This window comes from Dendropsophus ebraccatus, chromosome 4, assembly GCF_027789765.1.
Source record: "Dendropsophus ebraccatus isolate aDenEbr1 chromosome 4, aDenEbr1.pat, whole genome shotgun sequence".
NCBI classification, from domain to species: domain Eukaryota; kingdom Metazoa; phylum Chordata; class Amphibia; order Anura; family Hylidae; genus Dendropsophus; species Dendropsophus ebraccatus.
Window position 1 is genome coordinate 171,807,786 of NC_091457.1, and position 24,484 is coordinate 171,832,269.

General features: G+C 46.5%; 1 protein-coding gene across 1 annotated transcript in view; it reads left to right on the forward strand.

The window, feature by feature from the left end:
- Positions 1–24,484, forward strand: part of SEC23IP (SEC23 interacting protein) — a 72,282-nt gene that overhangs the window by 15,801 nt on the left and 31,997 nt on the right. Inside the window, exons 3-11 of the mRNA XM_069967743.1 lie at positions 3,981–4,191; positions 6,388–6,581; positions 8,531–8,620; positions 9,900–10,017; positions 10,158–10,247; positions 12,230–12,371; positions 14,966–15,174; positions 17,603–17,724; positions 17,839–17,982. Of these exons, the coding sequence (XP_069823844.1) occupies positions 3,981–4,191; positions 6,388–6,581; positions 8,531–8,620; positions 9,900–10,017; positions 10,158–10,247; positions 12,230–12,371; positions 14,966–15,174; positions 17,603–17,724; positions 17,839–17,982 (1,320 nt within the window). The remainder of the gene's footprint in view (positions 1–3,980; positions 4,192–6,387; positions 6,582–8,530; positions 8,621–9,899; positions 10,018–10,157; positions 10,248–12,229; positions 12,372–14,965; positions 15,175–17,602; positions 17,725–17,838; positions 17,983–24,484) is intronic.

The window sequence follows — 24,484 nt, forward strand, 5'->3', positions numbered from 1 at the left end:
CCCCAGGTCCAGTCTATATACACAACGTCCACAGCCTCCCCCAGGTCCAGTCTATATACACAACGTCCACAGCCTCCCCCAGGTCCAGTCTATATACACAACGTCCACAGCCTCCCCCAGGTCCAGTCTATATACACAACGTCCACAGCCTCCACCAGGACCAGTCTATATACACAACGTCCACAGCCTCCCCCAGGTCCAGTCTATATACACAACGTCCACAGCCTCCCCCAGGTCCAGTCTATATACACAACGTCCACAGCCTCCCCCAGGTCCAGTCTATATACACAACGTCCACAGCCTCCCCCAGGTCCAGTCTATATACACAACGTCCACAGCCTCCCCCACGTCCAGTCTATATACACAACGTCCACAGCCTTCCCCAGGTCCAGCCTATAACTCACCTCTTCATAGAAGCCGATCAGATTAGTCTGACAGGATTGATCCCTCATAAACCCCCCCCCCCCCATACTGGTGCTGCGTCATAAGATTATTTTCATTAAGATACTCCAGTATAGCATCTCTTATATATTATACCCCAGTATACATCTCTTATATATTATACCCCAGTATACATCTCTTATATATTATACTCCAGTATACATCTCTTATATATATTATACCCCAGTATAGCATCTCTTATATATTATACCCCAGTATACATCTCATATATATATTATACCCCAGTATACATCTCATATATATATTATACCCCAGTATACATCTCTTATATATTATACCCCAGTATACATCTCTTATATATTATACCCCAGTATACATCTCTTATATATTATACTCCAGTATACATCTCATATATTATACCCCAGTATACATCTCTTATTATACTCCAGTATACATCTCTTATATATTATACTCCAGTATACATCTTTTATATTATACCCCAGTATACATCTCTTCTATATTATACCCCAGTATACATCTCTTATATATTATACCCCAGTATACATCTTATATATTATACCCCAGTATACATCTCTTATATATTATACCCCAGTATACATCTCTTATATATTATACCCCAGTATACATCTCTTATATATTATACCCCAGTATAACATCTCTTATATATTATACTCCAGTATACATCTCATATATTATACCCCAGTATACATCTTATATATTATACCCCAGTATACATCTCTTATATATTATACCCCAGTATACATCTCTTATATATTATACCCCAGTATACATCTCTTATATATTATACTCCAGTATACATCTCATATATTATACCCCAGTATACATCTCTTATTATACTCCAGTATACATCTCTTATATATTATACCCCAGTATACATCTCTTATATATTATACCCCAGTATAGCATCTCTTATATATTATACCCCAGTATAACATCTCTTATATATTATACTCCAGTATACATCTCATATATTATACCCCAGTATACATCTTATATATTATACCCCAGTATACATCTCTTATATATTATACCCCAGTATACATCTCTTATATATTATACTCCAGTATACATCTCATATATTATACCCCAGTATACATCTCATATATTATACCCCAGTATACATCTCTTATTATACTCCAGTATACATCTCTTATATATTATACCCCAGTATACATCTCTTATATATTATACCCCAGTATACATCTCTTATATATTATACCCCAGTATACATCTCTTATATATTATACTCCAGTATACATCTCATATATTATACCCCAGTATACATCTTATATATTATACCCCAGTATACATCTCTTATATATTATACCCCAGTATACATCTCTTATATATTATACCCCAGTATACATCTCTTATATATTATACCCCAGTATAACATCTCTTATATATTATACTCCAGTATACATCTCATATATTATACCCCAGTATACATCTTATATATTATACCCCAGTATACATCTCTTATATATTATACCCCAGTATACATCTCTTATATATTATACTCCAGTATACATCTCATATATTATACCCCAGTATACATCTCTTATTATACTCCAGTATACATCTCTTATATATTATACCCCAGTATACATCTCTTATATATTATACCCCAGTATAGCATCTCTTATATATTATACCCCAGTATAACATCTCTTATATATTATACTCCAGTATACATCTCATATATTATACCCCAGTATACATCTTATATATTATACCCCAGTATACATCTCTTATATATTATACCCCAGTATACATCTCTTATATATTATACCCCAGTATACATCTCTTATATATTATACCCCAGTATACATCTTATATATTATACCCCAGTATACATCTTATATATTATACCCCAGTATACATCTTATATATTATACCCCAGTATACATCTCTTATATATTATACCCCAGTATACATCTCTTATTATACTCCAGTATACATCTCTTATATATTATACTCCAGTATACATCTCTTATATATTATACTCCAGTATACATCTCATATATTATACCGCAGTATACATCTCTTATACTCCAGTATACATCTCTTATATATTATACCCCAGTATACATCTCTTATTATACTCCAGTATACATCTCTTATATATTATACCCCAGTATACATCTCTTATATAAGAGATGTATACTGGGGTATAATATATAAGAGATGTATACTGTAGTATAATAAGAGATGTATACTGGGGTATAATATATAAGAGATGTATACTGGGGTATAATATATGAGATGTATACTGGGGTATAATATATAAGAGATGTATACTGGAGTATAATATATATAAGAGATGTATACTGGGGTATAATATAAAAGAGATGTATACTGGGGTATAATATATAAGGGATGTATACTGGGGTATAATATATAAGAGATGTATACTGGGGTATAATATATATTATACCCCAGTATACATCTCTTATATATTATACCCCAGTATACATCTTATATATTATACCCCAGTATACATCTCTTATATATTATACCCCAGTATACATCCCTTATATATTATACCCCAGTATACATCCCTTATATATTATACCCCAGTATACATCTCTTATATATTATACCCCAGTATACATCTCTTCTATATTATACCCCAGTATACATCTCTTATATATATTATACCCCAGTATACATCTCTTATATATATTATACCCCAGTATACATCTCTTATATATATTATACCCCAGTATACATCTCTTATATATTATACCCCAGTATAATATATTGCTTTGGTATCCGAGTGGATTTGGATTACAAGCGCCGTCCCGGAGCAGATTATGCTCGTAATCCAAGGCACCATAAAAAACTAACAACAAAAGCAAACAAACAATTTCTTCTGTAATATTCAGGGACTTTAGATTCGGGGAGTTTTAAGTCCTACACGAGATAAAAACACATTTTAGATCAAAAACTTGCACGTTCCAAAACTCGCTTACAAATAGCTAATTCTGCAGCTAAGTTCTTTTATATTGCTGTTTGTGTCTCCTCTGTGGGAAAGGACTGGGAGCTTCACACAGATGTAATTTATCATCTCTAAGGGAATGATCACACTTAGTAATTCTGGGAATCCTGCCTGTCTGTGTGACAGCCAGTCTATGGGAGAGTGTGCGCTCCCCTATAGAGATGCTATGGCACATTGAGGAAGGTGGGATTTCGCGGCGGAAAGTTCTGTCCCTAGGAAAATTTAGACAGTCAGTGGCCCTCACCTTTGGGATTGCCCAGGCCCCAAGGATATTTACAAAAATTGTCTCTTAAAAGGCAGCCGATATCAGGAGGAAGGCCATCCTTTTATTACCCTATCTAGACAACTTCTAGAAAGGTAGCCTACACAAACTGGAGGCCATGCCTAACACAGCAATGAAGGTCTGTGTCACCTGTGGAATCCCCAAGGTGTAGGACCACCGTAGCCTGGGGTGTCTGTAGGGGTCGCCATCCCTTCTGCCTGTTACCTCTGCAGCTTTCTTTGTTCTTAGCACTCACTGGGTTTTGTCTTGCAGCCGCCTGTCGCACCTGCCTTTGTGCCGGCACCACTGGGGCATTCCTATGCCGCTGCCCCCGCAGCACCGGCAGTCCCAGCTCCCTTCCTGCCGAGCCTGTATGAGCCCGTCCAGCCGCACTGGTTCTTCTGCAAATTAGTGGAAGGTCGGGAAGTCTGGATGCCGTTCAGCAACTACGACTCTGCCAACCTGGAGGAAGTGTATAATTCTGGTGAGTGGTGGAAAGTGTGACGGTGAGCAGAACGGCTGTGTATAGCGCTCTGTGTACGGCCGTGTATAGTATACCTCTGTGTACGGCTGTGTATACCGCTCTGTGTACGGCCGTGTATAGTATACCACTCTGTACAGCTGTGTATACCGCTATGGCTGTGTATACCGCGCTGTGTATAGTATACCACTCTGTACAGCTGTGTATACTGCTCTGTGTACGGCCGTGTATAGTATACCTATGTGTATACCGCTCTGTGTACGGCCGAGTATAGTATACCTCTGTGTACGGCCGTGTATAGTATACCGCTCTGTGTACGGCCGTGTATAGTATACCACTCTGTACGGCCGTGTATAGTATACTGCTCTGTGTACGGCCGTGTATAGTATACCACTCTGTACAGCTGTGTATACCGCTCTGTGTACGGCTGTGTATAGTATACCACTCTGTACGGCCGTGTATAGTATACCGCTCTGTGTACGGCCGTGTATAGTATACCGCTCTGTACGGCCGTGTATAGTATACCGCTCTGTGTACGGCCGTGTATAGTATACCACTCTGTACAGCTGTGTATACCGCTCTGTGTACGGCTGTGTATAGTATACCACTCTGTACAGCTGTGTATACCGCTCTGTGTACGGCCGTGTATAGTATACCTCTGTGTATACCGCTCTGTGTACGGCCGTGTATAGTATACCACTCTGTACGGCTGTGTATACCGCTCTGTGTACGGCTGTGTATACCGCTCTGTGTACGGCCGAGTATAGTATACCTCTGTGTACGGCCGTGTATAGTATACCACTCTGTACAGCTGTGTATAGTATACCGCTCTGTGTACGGCCGTGTATAGTATACCACTCTGTACGGCCGTGTATAGTATACTGCTCTGTGTACGGCCGTGTATAGTATACCACTCTGTACAGCTGTGTATACCACTCTGTACAGCTGTGTATACCGCTCTGTGTACGGCCGTGTATAGTATACCACTCTGTACGGCCGTGTATAGTATACCGCTCTGTGTACGGCCGTGTATAGTATACCACTCTGTACAGCTGTGTATACCGCTCTGTGTACGGCCGTGTATAGTATACCTCTGTGTATACCGCTCTGTGTACGGCCGTGTATAGTATACCACTCTGTACGGCTGTGTATACCGCTCTGTGTACGGCTGTGTATACCGCTCTGTGTACGGCCGAGTATAGTATACCTCTGTGTACGGCCGTGTATAGTATACCACTCTGTACGGCTGTGTATAGTATACCACTCTGTACAGCTGTGTATACCGCTCTGTGTATGGCCGTGTATAGTATACCACTCTGTACGGCCGTGTATAGTATACCGCTCTGTGTACGGCCGTGTATAGTATACCACTCTGTGTGGCCGTGTATAGTATACCACTCTGTACGGCCGTGTATAGTATACCACTCTGTACAGCTGTGTATACCGCTCTGTGTACGGCCGTGTATAGTATACCTCTGTGTATGGCTGTGTATACCGCTCTGTGTACGGCTGTGTATAGTATACCACTCTGTACAGCTGTGTATACCGCTCTGTGTATGGCCGTGTATAGTATACCACTCTGTACGGCCGTGTATAGTATACTGCTCTGTGTACGGCCGTGTATAGTATACCACTCTGTACAGCTGTGTATACCGCTCTGTGTACGGCTGTGTATACCGCTCTGTGTACGGCCGTGTATAGTATACCTCTGTGTACGGCCGTGTATAGTATACCACTCTGTACGGCTATGTATACCGCTCTGTGTATGGTTAAATAAATCCAAAGAAAAATACCACAATATACTCTCACTATATTGCAAACTATTTCACTGAAAAAAAAGAGTATTAAAAGTTATTTTAGGTCTCAGTTTTTGATAATCTCCCATTAAAATTGGTATCCATATAAAATAACCAGACAGTATTACAAGAAGTGAACTAGGAAAAAATATTTTTTCTTACCGCTCATCGGTGATTGATGATGGGGTATACTGGAGTGATCGTGGACCATTCAAAATTCCTTATCCTGAATGGATTCCACCATAGGTGGTTGAAGTCTTCTAGTAGAGTGTACAAGCAGAAGACACGATGGGGTGTGCACTGTATAGGAGAAATAGGACAGCTGGTCCCTGACACTATCCTATCACGTCCTGTCCCTCCAGACAGAGCTCCGCCACTCTCACTCAGGGTTTCCCTCTTTCAGTTCAGCCAGACCCTGAGACCGTGGTGGTGAGCACAGCAGGGGGGCGCTTTGATGTCTACCTGTATGATCGGGAGATGAAGGCCGTCTACTGGGAGGAAGAGGACGCTGAAGTCAGGCGCTGTTCGTGGTTCTATAAAGGAGATACGGACAGCAGGTTTGTCCCTTACAGCGAGGACTTCAGTGAGAAGCTGGAGGTGAGTGCGCTGGGGAGAAAAGATGGCTGGCAGCTCAATGTATGAATGGGAATACTCCCTGACCACATTGCAAGGTCACTGAAATCCGCAGCACATATTCCAAAAACACAAGAGGGGTGAATAATACCGCTGCCTCAGAGATGGGGGAGGGGGGGGACCATGATTACAGCCGCACATAGACAGGTGAGAGTAATACAGCTGCCTCAGAGATGGGGGAGGGGGGGACCATGATTACAGCCGCACATAGACAGGTGAGAGTAATACAGCTGCCTCAGAGATGGGGGAGGGGGGGAACCATGATTACAGCCGCACATAGACAGGTAAGAGTAATACAGCTGCCTCAGAGATGGGGGAGGGGGGGGACCATGATTACAGCCGCACATAGACAGGTAAGAGTAATACAGCTGCCTCAGAGATGGGGGGGGGGGGGGGACCATGATTACAGCCGCACATAGACAGGTAAGAGTAATACAGCTGCCTCAGAGATGGGGGAGGGGGGGAACCATGATTACAGCCGCACATAGACAGGTGAGAGTAATACAGCTGCCTCAGAGATATGGGGGAGGGGGACGGGGGGGACCATGATTACAGCCGCACATAGACAGGTGAGAGTAATACAGCTGCCTCAGAGATGGGGGAGGGGGGGGACCATGATTACAGCCGCACATAGACAGGTGAGAGTAATACAGCTGCCTCAGAGATATGGGGGAGGGGGACGGGGGGGACCATGATTACAGCCGCACATAGACAGGTGAGAGTAATACAGCTGCCTCAGAGATATGGGGGGGGGACCATGATTACAGCCGCACATAGACAGGTGAGAGTAATACAGCTGCCTCAGAGATGGGGGGGGGACGGGGGGGACCATGATTACAGCCGCACATAGACAGGTGAGAGTAATACAGCTGCCTCAGAGATGGGGGACGGGGGGGACCATGATTACAGCCGCACATAGACAGGTGAGAGTAATACAGCTGCCTCAGAGATGGAGGGGGGGGACCATGATTACAGCCGCACATAGACAGGTGAGAGTAATACAGCTGCCTCAGAGATGGGGGGGGGGGGACGGGGGGGACCATGATTACAGCCGCACATAGACAGGTGAGAGTAATACAGCTGCCTCAGAGATGGGGGGGGGGGGGGGGACGGGGGGGGACCATGATTACAGCCGCACATAGACAGGTGAGAGTAATACAGCTGCCTCAGAGATGGGGGAGGGGGGGGACCATGATTACAGCCGCACATAGACAGGTGAGAATAATACAGCTGCCTCAGAGATGGGGGGGGGGGACGGGGACGGGGGGACCATGATTACAGCCGCACATAGACAGGTGAGAGTAATACAGCTGCCTCAGAGATGGGGAGGGGGGGGACCATGATTACAGCCGCACATAGACAGGTAAGAGTAATACAGCTGCCTCAGAGATGGGGGGGGGGGGACCATGATTACAGCCGCACATAGACAGGTGAGAGTAATACAGCTGCCTCAGAGATGGGGGGGGGGACCATGATTACAGCCGCACATAGACAGGTAAGAGTAATACAGCTGCCTCAGAGATGGGGGAGGGGGGGACCATGATTACAGCCGCACATAGACAGGTGAGAGTAATACAGCTGCCTCAGAGATGGGGGTGGGGGACCATGATTACAGCCGCACATAGACAGGTGAGAGTAATACAGCTGCCTCAGAGATGGGATTTCTGGAAGCCATATTGAACTTCCAGAGTTAAGGTCCATTTACACAGAAAGATTTGAAGCCAAAGCCAGGAACAGACTATAAACAGAGATCAGGTCATAAAGGAAAGTCTGTGGTTTCTCCTCTTTTAAAATCCATTCCTGGCTTTGGCTTCAAATCTTTGACAGATAATCTTACTGTGTAAATGGACCCTTAGGTGTGTGTATATTGTCAGTGCCTCTGAGAATACTGAAGGCTGCTGTGTCCTCTACAGGTGGAGTATAAGAAGGCTGTAAGCAGCAACCAGTGGCATCGGAGGCTGGAGTTCCCGGGAGGAGAGACTATCGTGATGCACAACCCTAAGGTACGAGAATGTATATCACCACAGCAGCCTCTTTCATCTGTGTTGTCTATATATCCTGGTGTCACTGTCCCCCTGTCTGTTATCTATATCCTGCTGTCACTGTCCTCTTGTCTGTGTTATCTATATCCTGGTGTCACTGTCCTCTTGTCTGTGTTATCTATATCCTGGTGTCACTGTCCTCTTGTCTGTGTTATCTATATCCTGCTGTCACTGTCCTCTTGTCTGTGTTATCTATATCCTGGTGTCACTGTCCTCCTGTCTGTTATCTATATCCTGGTGTCACTGTCCTCTTGTCTGTGTTATCTATATCCTGCTGTCACTGTCCTCCTCCTGTCTGTGTTATCTATATCCTGCTGTCGCTGTCCCCCTGTCTGTTATCTATATCCTGGTGTCGCTGTCCTCCTGTCTGTTATCTATATCCTGGTGTCACTGTCCTCTTGTCTGTGTTATCTATATCCTGCTGTCACTGTCCCCCTGTCTGTTATCTATATCCTGGTGTCGCTGTCCTCCTGTCTGTTATCTATATCCTGGTGTCACTGTCCTCCTCCTGTCTGTGTCATCTATATCCTGGTGTCACTGTCCTCCTCCTGTCTGTGTCATCTATATCCTGGTGTCACTGTCCTCCTCCTGTCTGTGTTATCTATATCCTGGTGTCACTGTCCTCTTGTCTGTTATCTATATCCTGGTGTCACTGTCCTCTTGTCTGTTATCTATATCCTGGTGTCACTGTCCTCTTGTCTGTGTTATCTATATCCTGGTGTCACTGTCCTCTTGTCTGTGTTATCTATATCCTGGTGTCACTGTCCCCCTGTCTGTTATCTATATCCTGGTGTCACTGTCCTCCTGTCATCTATATCCTGGTGTCACTGTCCTCCTCCTGTCTGTGTTATCTATATCCTGGTGTCACTGTCCTCCTCCTGTCTGTGTTATCTATATCCTGGTGTCGCTGTCCTCCTCCTGTCTGTGTTATCTATATCCTGGTGTCGCTGTCCTCCTCCTGTCTGTTATCTATATACCGGTGCCACTGTCCTCCTGTCTGTTATCTATATCCTGGTTCCTGTCTGTGTTATCTATATCCTGGTGTCACTGTCCTCCTCCTGTCTGTGTTATCTATATCCTGGTGTCACTGTCCTCCTCCTGTCTGTTATCTATATCCTGGTGTCACTGTCCTCCTCCTGTCTGTGTTATCTATATCCTGGTGTCGCTGTCCTCCTCCTGTCTGTGTTATCTATATCCTGGTGTCGCTGTCCTCCTGTCTGTTATCTATATCCTGTTGCAGGTGATCGTCCAGTTCCAGCATAGCGCCATCCCCGATGAGTGGGGCACGCCTCAGGATGGTCAAACCAGACCGCGAGTAGTGAAGAGAGGCATAGATGACCATGATGACGTCCCTGATGGTAATCTTTCTCTCCTTTTTGCCCAGTGTGGGGGGTGCTCTGTGTGGAGGCTGGGGGCAGGGCAGAGTGCTGGACTGATGGGGGGGGGGGATCGGGGTGAATACCGTCACTTTTCTCTGTCTAACGTCTTCTATCCTCAGGGGAGCTTTCGCAAGCCGACCATCTGGTGTTCATGGTTCATGGGATCGGCCCAGTGTGTGACCTGCGCTTTAGAAGTATTGTAGAATGTGGTAAGTCCGGACCCAGTTCTGCTTATAGATTCAGATGGTTGTGAACCGATAGGGGGATTCTCATCATATAATATAGTATATACTGTACCTGTAGGGATCAGGATAAAGGGGGGTTCCCATCATATATAATATAGTATATACCTGTAGGGATCAGGATAAAGGGGGATTCCCATCATATATAATATAGTATATACCTGTAGGGATCAGGATACAGGGGTAACCCCATCATATATAATATAGTATATACCTGTAGGGATCAGGATACAGGGGTAACCCCATCATATATAATATAGTATATACCTGTAGGGATCAGGATAAAGGGGGGTTCCCATCATATATAATATAGTATATACCTGTAGGGATCAGGATAAAGGGGGATTCCCATCATATATAATATAGTATATACCTGTAGGGATCAGGATACAGGGGTAACCCCATCATATATAATATAGTATATACCTGTAGGGATCAGGATACAGGGGTAACCCCATCATATATAATATAGTATGTACCTGTAGGGATCAGGATAGATGGGTAACCCCATCATATATAATATAGTATATACCTGTAGGGATCAGGATACAGGGGTAACCCCATCATATATAATATAGTATATACCTGTAGGGATCAGGATAGAGGGGTAACCCCATCATATATAATATAGTATATACCTGTAGGGATCAGGATAGAGGGGTAACCCCATCATATATAATATAGTATATACCTGTAGGGATCAGGATACAGGGGGATTCCCATCATATATAATATAGTATATACCTGTAGGGATCAGGATACAGGGGTAACCCCATCATATATAATATAGTATATGGCTGGGTTCACACTATGTATATTTGAGGCTGTATTTGTGAGGCTGTATAGCAACCAAAACCAGGAGTGGATTGAAAACACAGAAAGGCTCTGTTCACATAATGTTGTAATTGAGTGGATGGCCGTCATTTAATGTAAATTTTTTGCTGTTATTTTAAAACAACGGCTGTTATATTGAAATAATGGCAGTTATTTACTGTTATATGGCGGCCATCCACTCATTTTCAACATTGTGTGAACAGAGCCTTTCTGTGTTTTCAATCCACTCCTGGTTTTGGTTGCTATGAGGACCTGACTTGAGGACCAAATACTGCCTGAAGTATACAGTGTGTGAACCCAGCCTTTACCTGTAGGGATCAGGATAGAGGGGTAACCCCATCATATATAATATAGTATATACCTGTAGGGATCAGGATACAGGGGGATTCCCATCATATATAATATATTATATACCTGTAGGGATCAGGATACAGGGGTAACCCCATCATATATAATATAGTATACACCTGTTGGGATCAGGATACAGGGGTAACCCCATCATATATAATATAGTATATACCTGTAGGAATCAGGATACAGGGGTAACCCCATCATATATAATATAGTATATACCTGTAGGGATCAGGATACAGGGGTAACCCCATCCTATATAATATAGTATATACCTGTAGGGATCAGGATAGAGGGGTAACCCCATCCTATATAATATAGTATATACCTGTAGGGATCAGGATAGAGGGGTAACCCCATCATATATAATATAGTATATACCTGTAGGGATCAGGATCCAGGGGGATTCCCCCATCATATATAATATAGTATATAGCTGTAGGGATCAGGATACAGGGGTAACCCCATCATATATAATATAGTATATACCTGTAGGGATCAGGATACAGGGGTAACCCCATCATATATAATATAGTATATACCTGTGCCGCCCCCCCACTGCCACACCCTCAGGATGTCGTACCAGGTGATGACACTGCCTGTACCAGTGTGTGGAGCAGGTGGACCCCCAGGATCATGGAGGTGGGGCGTATTGTAGTGATGAGGTTGGATTCCTCTTGAATCCAGAGAGCAGAGTGATCCATAGATACACCGCGCCTCTATTCTCTATAATCGTAGGTCTATTCTGTTCTCTTTCTGCTCAGTGGATGACTTTCGAGCCGTGTCTCTGAAATTGCTGCAGTCTCACTTTAAAAAATCTGTGGATGAGGGTAAAGTGCATCGTGTGGAATTCTTGCCAGTCCATTGGCACAGTGCCCTCCATGGAGATGCCACTGGGGTGGATAGGTCTGTATGCTGCCAGTCTCACTGTTGTGCTGTATATTTCCGCTAATATAGTTCATCCATCTCACCCCTTCATGTAGAGACTGAAACTAAAGCTAAGGTGTCACCCCCCCCCCCCCCCTCGTCCCTACAGAGGATTATCACTGCCCCCCTGTCCCTACAGAGAATTGTCACTGCCCCCCTGTCCTGTCCCTACAGAGGATTATCACTGCCCCCCTGTCCCTACAGAGAATTGTCACTGCCCCCCTGTCCTGTCCTGTCCCTACAGAGAATTATCACTGCCCCCCTGTCCTGTCCTGTCCCTACAGAGGATTATCACTCCCCCCTACCCCCCTGTCCCTACAGAGGATTATCACTGCCCCCCTGTCCTGTCCCTACAGAGGATTATCACTGCCCCCCTGTCCTGTCCTGTCCCTACAGAGGATTATCACTGCCCCCCCTGTCCTGTCCCTACAGAGGATTATCACTGCCCCCCTGTCCCTACAGAGGATTATCACTGCCCCCCTGTCCTGTCCCTACAGAGGATTATCACTGCCCCCCTGTCCCTACAGAGAATTGTCACTGCCCCCCTGTCCTGTCCTGTCCCTACAGAGGATTATCACTGCCCCCCCCTGTCCTGTCCCTACAGAGGATTATCACTGCCCCCCTGTCCTGTCCCTCCAGAGGATTATCACTGCCCCCCTGTCCTGTCCCTACAGAGGATTATCACTGCCCCCCTGTCCTGTCCCTACAGAGGATTATCACTGCCCCCCCTGTCCTGTCCTGTCCCTACAGAGGATTATCACTGCCCCCCTGTCCCTACAGAGGATTATCACTGCCCCCCTGTCCTGTCCCTACAGAGGATTATCACTGCCCCCCCTGTCCTGTCCTACAGAGGATTATCACTGCCCCCCCTGTCCTGTCCTGTCCCTACAGAGGATTATCACTGCCCCCCCTGTCCTGTCCCTACAGAGGATTATCACTGCCCGTCCTGTCCTGTCCCTACAGAGGATTATCACTGCCCCCCTGTCCTGTCCTACAGAGGATTATCACTGCCCCCCCTGTCCTGTCCTGTCCCTACAGAGGATTATCACTGCCCCCCTGTCCTGTCCTGTCCCTACAGAGGATTATCACTGCCCCCCTGTCCTGTCCCTACAGAGGATTATCACTGCCCCCCTGTCCTGTCCTGTCCCTACAGAGGATTATCACTGCCCCCCTGTCCTTTCCCTACAGAGGATTATCACTGCCCCCCCTGTCCTGTCCTGTCCCTACAGAGGATTATCACTGCCCCCCTGTCCTGTCCTGTCCCTACAGAGGATTATCACTGCCCCCCTGTCCTGTCCTGTCCCTACAGAGGATTATCACTGCCCCCCTGTCCTGTCCTGTCCCTACAGAGGATTATCACTCCCCCCTACCCCCCTGTCCCTACAGAGGATTCACTGCCCCCCTGTCCTGTCCCTACAGCGGATTATCACTGCCCGTCCTGTCCTGTCCTGTCCCTACAGAGGATTATCACTGCCCCCCTGTCCTGTCCCTACAGAGGATTATCACTGCCCGTCCTGTCCTGTCCTGTCCCTACAGAGGATTATCACTGCCCCCCTGTCCTGTCCCTACAGAGGATTATCACTGCCCCCCTGTCCTGTCCCTACAGCGGATTATCACTGCCCGTCCTGTCCTGTCCCTACAGAGGATTATCACTGCCCCCCTGTCCTGTCCTGTCCCTACAGAGGATTATCACTGCCCCCCCTGTCCTGTCCTGTCCCTACAGAGGATTATCACTGCCCCCCTGTCCTGTCCTGTCCCTACAGAGGATTATCACTGCCCCCCTGTCCTGTCCTGTCCCTACAGAGGATTATCACTGCCCCCCTGTCCTGTCCCTACAGAGGATTATCACTGCCCCCCTGTCCTGTCCCTACAGAGGATTATCACTGCCCCCCTGTCCTGTCCTGTCCCGTCCCTACAGAGGATTATCACTGCCCCCCTGTCCTGTCCCTACAGAGGATTATCACTGCCCCCCTGTCCTGTCCTGTCCCTACAGAGGATTATCACTGCCCCCCCTGTCCTGTCCTGTCCCTACAGAGGATTATCACTGTCCCCCTGTCCTGTCCTGTCCCTACAGAGGATTATCACTGCCCCCCCCTGTCCTGTCCTGTCCCTACAGAGGATTATCACTGCCCCCCCCTGTCCTGTCCTGTCCCTACAGAGGATTATCACTGCCCCCCCCTGTCCTGTCCTGTCCCTACAGAGGATTATCACTGCCCGTCCTGTCCTGTCCTGTCCCTACAGAGGATTATCACTGCCCCCCTGTCCTGTCCTGTCACTACAGAGGATTATCACTGCCCCCCTGTCCTGTCCTGTCCCTACAGAGGATTATCACTGCCCCCCTGTCCTGTCCTGTCCCTACAGAGGATTATCACTGCCCGTCCTGTCCTGTCCTGTCCCTACAGAGGATTATCACTGCCCCCCTGTCCTGTCCTGTCCCTACAGAGGATTATCACTGCCCCCCTGTCCTGTCCCTACAGAGGATTATCACTGCCCCCCTTAATTTATCTGCTGGACCCTCCTAATGTTGGACGTGGATGATCAGTCTCTGATCTGTGCAACGTTTTTTCTTACAGACACATCAAGAAGATTACGTTGCCCAGTATCGGCCGCCTGAGACATTTCACCAATGAGACCCTTTTGGATGTTTTGTTCTACAACAGTCCTACCTACTGCCAGACCATTGTGGACAAAGTCAGCCTGGAGATGAACCGGCTGTACGAGCTGTTCATGAGCCGCAACCCCGACTTTACTGGCAGAGTGTCTGTGGCCGGGCACAGTCTAGGTGTGGCCCTCTTGCTGATGTCTGCACATATTCATATACATGTATGGCCTTCGCTTTAGGGTAGCTTCACACGTACCGCATCCGCAGCGGATTTCACGCTGCAAATTAAAGCGAAATCCGCTGCACATCTGGGTGTAGTGAAGTTCTATGGGGTCCCATACCCACAGCGTAATTTTCTGCCGCCTGGCCCGAAGCATACATTACCTGCTCGGCGCTGTGGCTGTGGAGCTCCCGGCTCCCCTTGCTCCTCATCAGCCAATCAGTGCTGCCGTGCATTTATTGGCTGATGGGTAGCCGGGAGCTTCACACAGCCGCGGCGCCAAGCAGGTAATGTATGCTCCGGGCCGGGGGCAACCCTGGAGCATACATCACCTAGTCCAGGCTCCTGTTTGCTTCGGAGCCTCCCGGCAGTCAGCCAATCAGTGCGCTGTGGCAGGGAAGCGCACTGATTGGCTGACCGCCGGGAGATGCTTGGAGGCCCTGAAGCAAGCAGGAGCCTGGACTAGGTAATGTATGCTCCGGGCCGGGGCTGTGGGGGTTAAAGTGATATGTAATCTATAGACCTTCACAGTACCAAGATCCGCAGTGGATTTTGCTGCAAACCCGCAGCGTGAAATCCAATGCTGGGGGGGTCCCCAAACTGCGGGCCGCATGCGGCCCCCCGAGGCCATTTATCCGGCCCCCGCCGCACTTCCGGAAGGGACAACTCTTTTATTGGTGGTCAGTGAGAAGACTGCTCTCACTGACCACCAATAAAAGAGCTACCCCTTCCGGATCACGCCAGCCCCTGCCCCGCATCCACACTGCCGCAGACATCCCCGCCGGAGGGATCCCCCAGCAGGTGCAGCAATGTCATCACTGCCCCTGCCGGAGAATCCCTCAGATAGTTTCCAGGTTACATCCGGGGCGGGGGGTTGGTGGTCCGTGCGGCGTGGAGGAGGCAGGCGGCAGGGCAGACATCTCACACTGCTCCGGGATCTGCGGTCCGTTGCACCGCCCTGGGGGACCATGTGCAACGGACTGCAGATCCCAGAGCAGTGTGAGATGTCTGCCCGGCCGCCTGCCTCCTCCGCACCGCACAGACCACCAACCCCCCGCCCTGGATGTAACCTGGAAACTATCTCTGAGGGATCCTCCGGCAGGCGCAGTGATTACGTCGCTGCACCTGCTGGGGGATCCCTCCGGCGATTAACCGGCTGAAGAGGAGAGAAAAGGCACTATTAGGTGAGTATAATTTTCCCTCTCACCCTATGACGGCACCCATGGAGAGGTCCACGGGTGCCGTCATGGGCTTTGAGGAAAAGCAATTACCGGTTAGTAATTTTTTTTTTTTTTTTGTAGCAATGCAGGGGGATAATATAACTATATGGGGGACATTATTACTATATAGAGAGCACAACAGGGAGCATTATTACTATATGAGGGACAATGCAGGGACACATTATTATATGGGGTGAGGGGGCTGGTTGAGGATGTGAAGGGGGAGTTAGGGGAGGCTGGTTGAGGGGGGAGTGAGGGGTTGAGTGGGCGCTGGGTGAGGGGTGGAAAGAAAGAGGGATGCTTTTACTTTGGGGGGGGGGGGGGGTTGTGGCATTTTGCATTGGGATTTGATTATAGTTTCACTTTTTTATAGTCCGGCCCTCCGATGGTCTTGGACAGTGAACTGGCCCGCTGTGTAAAAAGTTTGGGGACCCCTGGTTTGGGGGGTTTGCCTACTGTTGTACAAACCTGGACTATTCTCCTTGGTTAATAGCAGTGTCTCCCTCGTAGGACATAGTTGTAAATCTACCTTCTGTAAAGGTCCTCTACCTTCTGTAAAGGTCCTCCACTGTTAATATCTGAAAGCCAAACGATTGTCAAGCTGTCAGTTGTCTCCCGCCTGCCGCCCATTCTCCCCATACACAGGAATGTTCGGCAAAATGCAAGGTTACTCTCATTGTAGCTTATCTCACCCCTGACCCCTATGTCCAGCGGCATCACACCTTAGAGTGACAGCTTCAACGGCTACGAGTGGTGGGGATGGCTGGCAATAGTGCAAAGAGTATGGAGGCCTTTATTGTGATGCCACGCTATAGATTAGAGCAGTGATGGGTGTGAAGAGATGACTATAAGGGCCCTACTACAGCGAGCCAAAATCTGCTGAATCAGCTGAATATCACTCTGTGTAATAGTTTCATCGGCTGATGGTTCTCTCTATCATTGGCTGATTGTTTGTTTAGGTCCAGACCTAAAGTCATCGGCCGCTTATCGCACATAGCTACGCATAATAGCGATGTCGGCCAACGATTGCAGTATAAAGAACGTACTTTGTAATAGCTCAGTAAACAAGCGCCAATCTAGCAGTTTATGATTGGGCCGTCTAATAGGACCCTGATACTTGCCCGAGGTCTTGTGCTCCAGATCGACACCTTCTCATCTCCTCTTCTAGGATCTTTGATTCTGTTTGATGTGTTGTCCAACCAGACGGACATAACATCCTCACCGCCAGCACTATCTCACGCTAAGAACGCCAGCACTGTGACAAAAGGTGAATCCTCGGCAGAGAAGCAGGTTCGTAGATCCAGCTCCTGTACACTTTTTATAGAAGTCGTAATGCAGCAGGAAAGGGCGCCTCTTCTAGCACCCAGCACCTGTGTCACCCTGATCCTCTCCATCTGCCTCCAGAGTAATGTTACCGAACCAAGAGAGTCCAGTGATGCTGCCATGCCACAGGAAGCCCTGCCCAGCCTGCAGGAGGCGCTGGAGTCACTCAGCCTGGCAGATTACACATCTGTGCTGGAGAAAGAGAAGATAGACATGGAGTCTCTGGTAAGTGTATGTTAGTATCTGGATGTTTAGCCTCTGGTTTGGGCGTGGACCAAGATGGACATAAGGAGTGGGAATTCCTTACAAGTCTTTGCTGGTTTAGGGTTTATGATTTAGGGTCTTCTGATTTATGTGGGCACTTTCTGTACACACTCCCTACGTAGCAGACTGGCTACGTAGGAACATGGTAGATCTGGTGGTATGAATATCACTTGCATATGTATTGATTATGGTCTATTGCATTGTTTTATCTGCTTTATCTGAGGAGTGCGGACGGAACGCGTGGGCCTCCCCTTATTGACACCCCGTTGTCACTGTTCATATCTTGGTTAGGTGGTAACTATTTATTGTTTGGGTATCACTGTATTATTTGCCTATTTATCATATTGTTACTTGTATTAGTTTGGATACTCCATCTTTTCATGATTTTTGTCACTTTTGAAGGGTTACTTGTCTTTTTATTATTTGAACAGGACACACAACACCTTTTTTACGGGGTGTCAAGGTGGATGACACCTTACGTGGTGTCTCCATGTTTGGTGTGCTTTTTAAGTGTTTTTAATCTTTGGATCTATGTGTGTTATTTATATCTCTTTTTGTACCTGTGGAATAAAGTACTGTTATTTTGAGCTTATCTAATGATCTGTGGTGTGCTTACTTATTATATGGCATATGCTCTTTTTTGTTTTTTTGAGATCTGGTGGTATGAATATCACTTGCATATGCATTGATTATGGTTTATTGCATTGTTTTATCTGCTTTATCTTCGTACTTAGTGCCGTTATGTTTGCTTATTGAGTTTGTTTTTGTAGCACAATCTGTATTACAGGTTGTTGGAGTTTTCTGATTTACCCAGACGCCCTATGACAGCACCCCTGGAGAGGACCTCCTACCGCAGGACAGGAAACCTGTGAAGATAAAAGTCTTGACACTCCTCTCCACACCTCAGTTCAGGTTTCCTGTCCGGCGGATAGGAGGCCTCTGAAGAGTCCCATAAGGGATGAAGTCTCACCTTCTCCACGCCGGCTGCAGGCCCCCTTTTAGCCTGACACGCTGTGGGGCTCCCTGAGGGCAGAAGATTGTCTCCGGACAGCAGCTCTGAAGTCTGGCTTGAGCTCACCTGGTGAGGCGGATTCCTCCCCTCCAGGCCCCGATCCTCCCGGTTTGTGGGGTGTGCGGGTGCTGGGGCAGAGCGGACCGTGCCTGTCTCCCCGGTCAGGCGCGCGGCGGGTTCCGGCATGAATTCCACCTTGCGTTCCACTGGGGGCCCGCGTCGGGGCCGTCAGCGCGCCGGATAGCGTCATGACGTCGGCCGCCGGAAGTGACGGCCTCTTACGTCAGACGCCGAAGCGCCGCATCCGGTAGGCGGAGTTTGGCGCCTCCCGGCAATTCAAAAGGCCAGGTGACACTTCCGACCTCGTCCATGCCTCCTATAGCATCCAGGAGCGGTGGACTCAGCCAGCCAGCCTCACCTACTAGGTGAATATTCCAGCCCTCAGCATGTCTGAATCTTCGGGTAGGAAAAAAAAAAGACGCCATGATCGCTCCTCCAGGTCTGACAAGTCAGAAAGATCAGACAGATCAGCCAAGGAGAAGCATGAAAAACCCAGCAGACCAGAAAGACCGGAGAAACAGCCTGAGAGTCCGGTACCTGGGGTGATGGGATACAGCATTGGTGAGCGTATGCATTTCTACTTTTTTACTAATATAGCCTTTGTATGTGGTTTGTTTTTAGGCTTCTGATAAAACCTCTAAAAAGGCCACTTCAAAGCGCCACCATAAGGAGTGTGGAGATTGTAGAATTCCTTTACCTGATGATCATCCTAGATCCTTGTGTCAGCCCTGTGTTGATAAATTGGTGTCTCAAGAATCATCATCTCTAGCCGACACCTTAAAACAGATTGTAAGGGACGAAGTCCAGGCATCCCTTAGAGGGTTTGGAGTACTAGGTCCTACAACTTCTAGTCCAGCTATATCTCTTACCTCTGTTAATGCTGAGGAGGACTGTCCATCTGAGGCCCCTATACCTGATAAAATGATGGAGGAAGGGGAAATTGAATATACTCCTTCAGATAATGAGGAGAGTGGTCCATCCTCTAGAGTTCTTTTCCCTACTGAAGATATTGACCAGCTAATAAAGGCTATAAGAACCTCCATGAATATTGAGGAGATAAAGACCCCGTTATCGGCAGAGGATGCTTTATACGAAGGGCTAACCCCTAAGAAGGCTCGCACTTTCTCTCTCCATAAGAGTGTGAAAACCTTAATAGACAAAGAATGGCAGAACCCGGATACAAATTTTTTTATTCCTAGGTATTTCAAAAGGAAATATCCTTTTGAGGATGATGACTCAAACACCTGGGATAAAGCCCCGGCTATTGATGCACCAGTAGCAAAATTGGCAAAGAAAAATAGCCTTCCATTTGAGGACATAGGTACTTTATCAGACCCTATGGATAGAAAGTCTGAATACTATAATAAAAGAACATGGGAGGCAGCTACAGGTATCCTACGGGACAAGTATAGCTTCTACCTGCGTGGCAAGATCTCTAAGGGTATGGCTTGCCAAGTTGAAGACTCAAATTACCGACGATCCTTCTTGTCAAAAGGTCCCGGCGGATATCCCTGTCCTGGCTAAAGCAGCTGATTTTCTTTCAGATGCCTCGGCAGATGGTGCAGCTGCTCTTGCTGCTAATTTAATACTATCGAACTCCGCGAGAAGAGCATTATGGCTCAAGACATGGAAAGGGGATATTACCGCAAGGGGAAAACTTTGCGGCATTCCATGTGATGGCAGTCTTCTCTTTGGACCTGTTCTGGACTCCCTATTGGAGAAAGCCTCTGATAGGAAAAAAGGTTTCCCCGCTCAGCCTAAACAGGAAAACTTTAGACAGAAAAAGCAATACAAAAAGCCCTTTCGTAATACTCAGGACAATAAAAGATTTAGAGTACCGGGGAAGAGAAAAGGGAACATCTTTAACTCTAAAGACGACAAACCAAAATCTTCCCAACAATGACGTTCTCCCGGTGGGGGGTCGTCTGTCTCAATTTTCCCGGGCTTGGGAGGATATTTTCCCCAGCCCTTGGGTTCTAAGCTCAATTTCAGTGGGACTTCTCCTGGAATTCAGGAGTTATCCCAGAGACAGATTTCTCCCCACCAGGAGACTTACAGACCTTGAGAAACAAAAAATTATAGAAACAGAAGTTCTCTCCTTAATACAAAAACAAGTATTAGTCCAGGTTCCCCTAGACCAACAAATGAGAGGTTTCTATTCACCTCTTTTCTTAGTCAAGAAGCCAAACGGATCATTCAGGGTAATTATAAATCTCAAGGGACTAAACAAGTTTCTACAGTACAAGAAATTTCGTATGGAGACCTTAAAATCCACAATAAACCTTCTTTTCCAGGACTGTGTGATGGCTTCCATAGATCTGGAGGACGCCTACTATCATGTACCGATTCACAATTCCCATGAAAAATTTCTAAGAGTAGCTGTCTGGATAATAGACAAATGGGTTCACCTCCAGTACAGAGCCCTTCCATTTGGGGTCTCCCAAGCACCGAGGGCATTCACAAAAATAATAGCAGATATGGCATCCTTCATCAGGAAGCGGGACATAATATTTGTACCATATCTGGACGATTTCCTCCTAGTGGCGGACTCAGTAGAAAGACTACATCACCACATCACACTAGTTTCCGAGATAATTCAGAGGTTAGGTTGGAACATAAACCTGAAGAAATCGCATTTAGTACCTTCAAAGCAATGTGTGTTTCTTGGAACTCTTCTCTCATCTCTGCAAATGTCTTTTCTTCCCTCCACAAAGCAGGAACTGATCAGACAGAACTTTGGACTTATTCCTTACCCAGACACCTACACTAAGAGCAGCAATGTCAGTTCTGGGTCTCCTCACGTCCTCACGTCATGCATACAATCAGTGAGATGGGCTCAATACAGGACAAGACCTCTACAAAGAGACATTCTAGAAAACTGGGATGTCACCAACAGTCTCTCAACAGGAAATTTCCATTAAGTTCCACTGCAAGGGTAAGTCTGCACTGGTGGCTAGTCCCTCAAAACCTAAAAAAGGGGGTGAACTGGAACCCTTCACATATAATAGTCACAACCGATGCCAGCCCCTGGGGGTGGGGAGCTCATACAGATCAGACCTTTGTCCAGGGCAGGTGGCCTCAACATCTTAGACAACAGTCCTTGAATTACAAAGAACTGTATGCTGTCTTCCAGGCCTTACAGGACCTTTCCCCTCTACATCTTTGTATGATAACACAGATTTACTCAGACAACACCACAACAGTGGCTTATATCAACAAACGGTGTACCGCTGATATGATACAGTCCATATCAGCGGTACACCTGAAAGGAAGTCTAAACAAACAAGCAGACTTTCTCAGCAGGACCAAGGTCAGTCAGACAGAATGGTCCCTCAGTCAAGCAATATTTCACAAGGTGGTAAAAAGGTTCGGTTCTCCAACGATAGAATGGTTCGCCTCGAGAAAAAACTAAAAACTAAAAAGATTTTGCTCTCTAGACCCAACAGAGAATCCAACAGCAATAGATGCATTTGCTCAAGACTGGAGCAAGGAGATGGGATACGCCTTTCCTCCAATCAATCTAGTCCCCAGGGTACTGAAAAAGATAGTCCAGGACAAGGCCAGAATGATCTTGATAGCTCCATTTTGGGCAAAACGTCCGTGGTTCACACTCCTGAGAACCCTGTCAGTAGACCAGCCGTGGATTCTGCCGGAGATCAACGACCTCTTAACCCAGGGACTAGTAGTTCATCCAATATCACCGCACTTACACTTGACTGCATGGATGCTGAGCGGCTAATTCTGAGAGGTAGGGGGCTGTCAGATTCAGTAATTAACACCATGCTGGCCTCCAGGAAAGACGTAACCTCTTCAATATACCTAAGAACACGGAGAGCCTTTCTAAGGTTTACACAAGGCAGACAAGATCCATTAGGAGAACCAAACATCCCTCTTATCCTTAGCTTCCTTCAAGCAGGCCTAGAAAAGAATTTAAGGCCCAGTACCCTCAAGGTACAGATATCTGCTCTTAGTACCTTTCTAAATGGAAAATTAGTTGACAACTTGCTAATCAAAAGGTTCATCACAGGGGTGGTAAGGTTGAATCCTCCTTCCAGGAATTTAGTCTTGGAAGCCCTTACAAAATCTCCCTTTGAGCCGCTAGACTCCCTGCCTATAAATATTCTATCCCTCAAACTCTCCTTTCTTCTTGCTATCACCACAGCTAGAAGGGTTAGTGAGATACAGGCCCTTTCAGCCTTTCCCCCTCACACTCAGGTCCTGGATGATAGAGTAATTATGAAAACCCTTCCTTCCTTTCTTCCCAAAGTAGTATCGGCGTTCCACAAGAATCAGACGATAGTCCTCCCTACCTTTTGTAACAATCCTTCCAATGGTAGGGAGAAAATCTTTTATAATTTAGATGTTAGAAGATGCCTCACTAGATCCTTACAAACTACAGAAAATTTCAGAAAATCAGAGAACCTGTTAGTCCACTTTTCAGGAATTAATAAAGGGAAGATGGCCTCTAGACCAACCATTAGTCGCTGGATTAAGCAAGCAATTACTCTGGCATACACTTCTCAGAGTAAGGAGCCACCTTCTTACTACTTAGCTCACTCTACAAGGGCTATGGCAACCTCTTGGGCAGAGAAGGCAGATGCTTCCTTAGATCAGATTTGCAGGGCAGCAACTTGGTCTTCACCACATACCTTCCTACATCATTATAGACTTCAGCTAAACCCTCTTTCTGATCTGTCCTTTGGTAGGAAAGTTCTTTCTGCTGTAGTCCCCCCCCCCCCCCCCCCCCCCCTAATTAAATTTCTAGTTTTTCTTTCAGGGGTGCTGTCATAGGGCGTCTGGGTAAAACCAGAATTACTTACGGTAATGATGTTTCCGTAAGCCCATGACAGCACCCCTACGGTATACCCCCCTATTATTATTATTATTTGGCCATTGATTAAATTAATTATCTAATCATACTGTATTAGTGAAAAATGTCTTTCCGCTGGAATACTCTTTGAGAACTGAGGTGTGGGGAGGAGTACCAGACTTTTATCTTCACAGGTTTCCTGTCCTGCGGTGGGAGGTCCTCTCCAGGGGTGCTGTCATGGGATTATGGAAACATCATTACCGTAAGTAATTCTGTTTTTTAGATGTTTTTATCCATGTAGCTGGTGACAATAAAGCTATCTTAATTATACTCCAGGAGTGTGCTTGTATATATTCATTTACTCATTATAGTCATTTATTGTCAGCTGTACCCATTCAATATTTTTTTTTTCTCATATTAGTGGTGCCCACCATGTTATATGTTACATTTTCTGTACACACATCACAGAAGGCCAAGTAAGTCAATGCTGTATACAGCAGATAGAAGATCTCAGACTCGTGGCGTCATATACAGGAGATCTCAGGCATAGTGAAGTGTCAGTTGGCGGCTTGTCTGTCTGC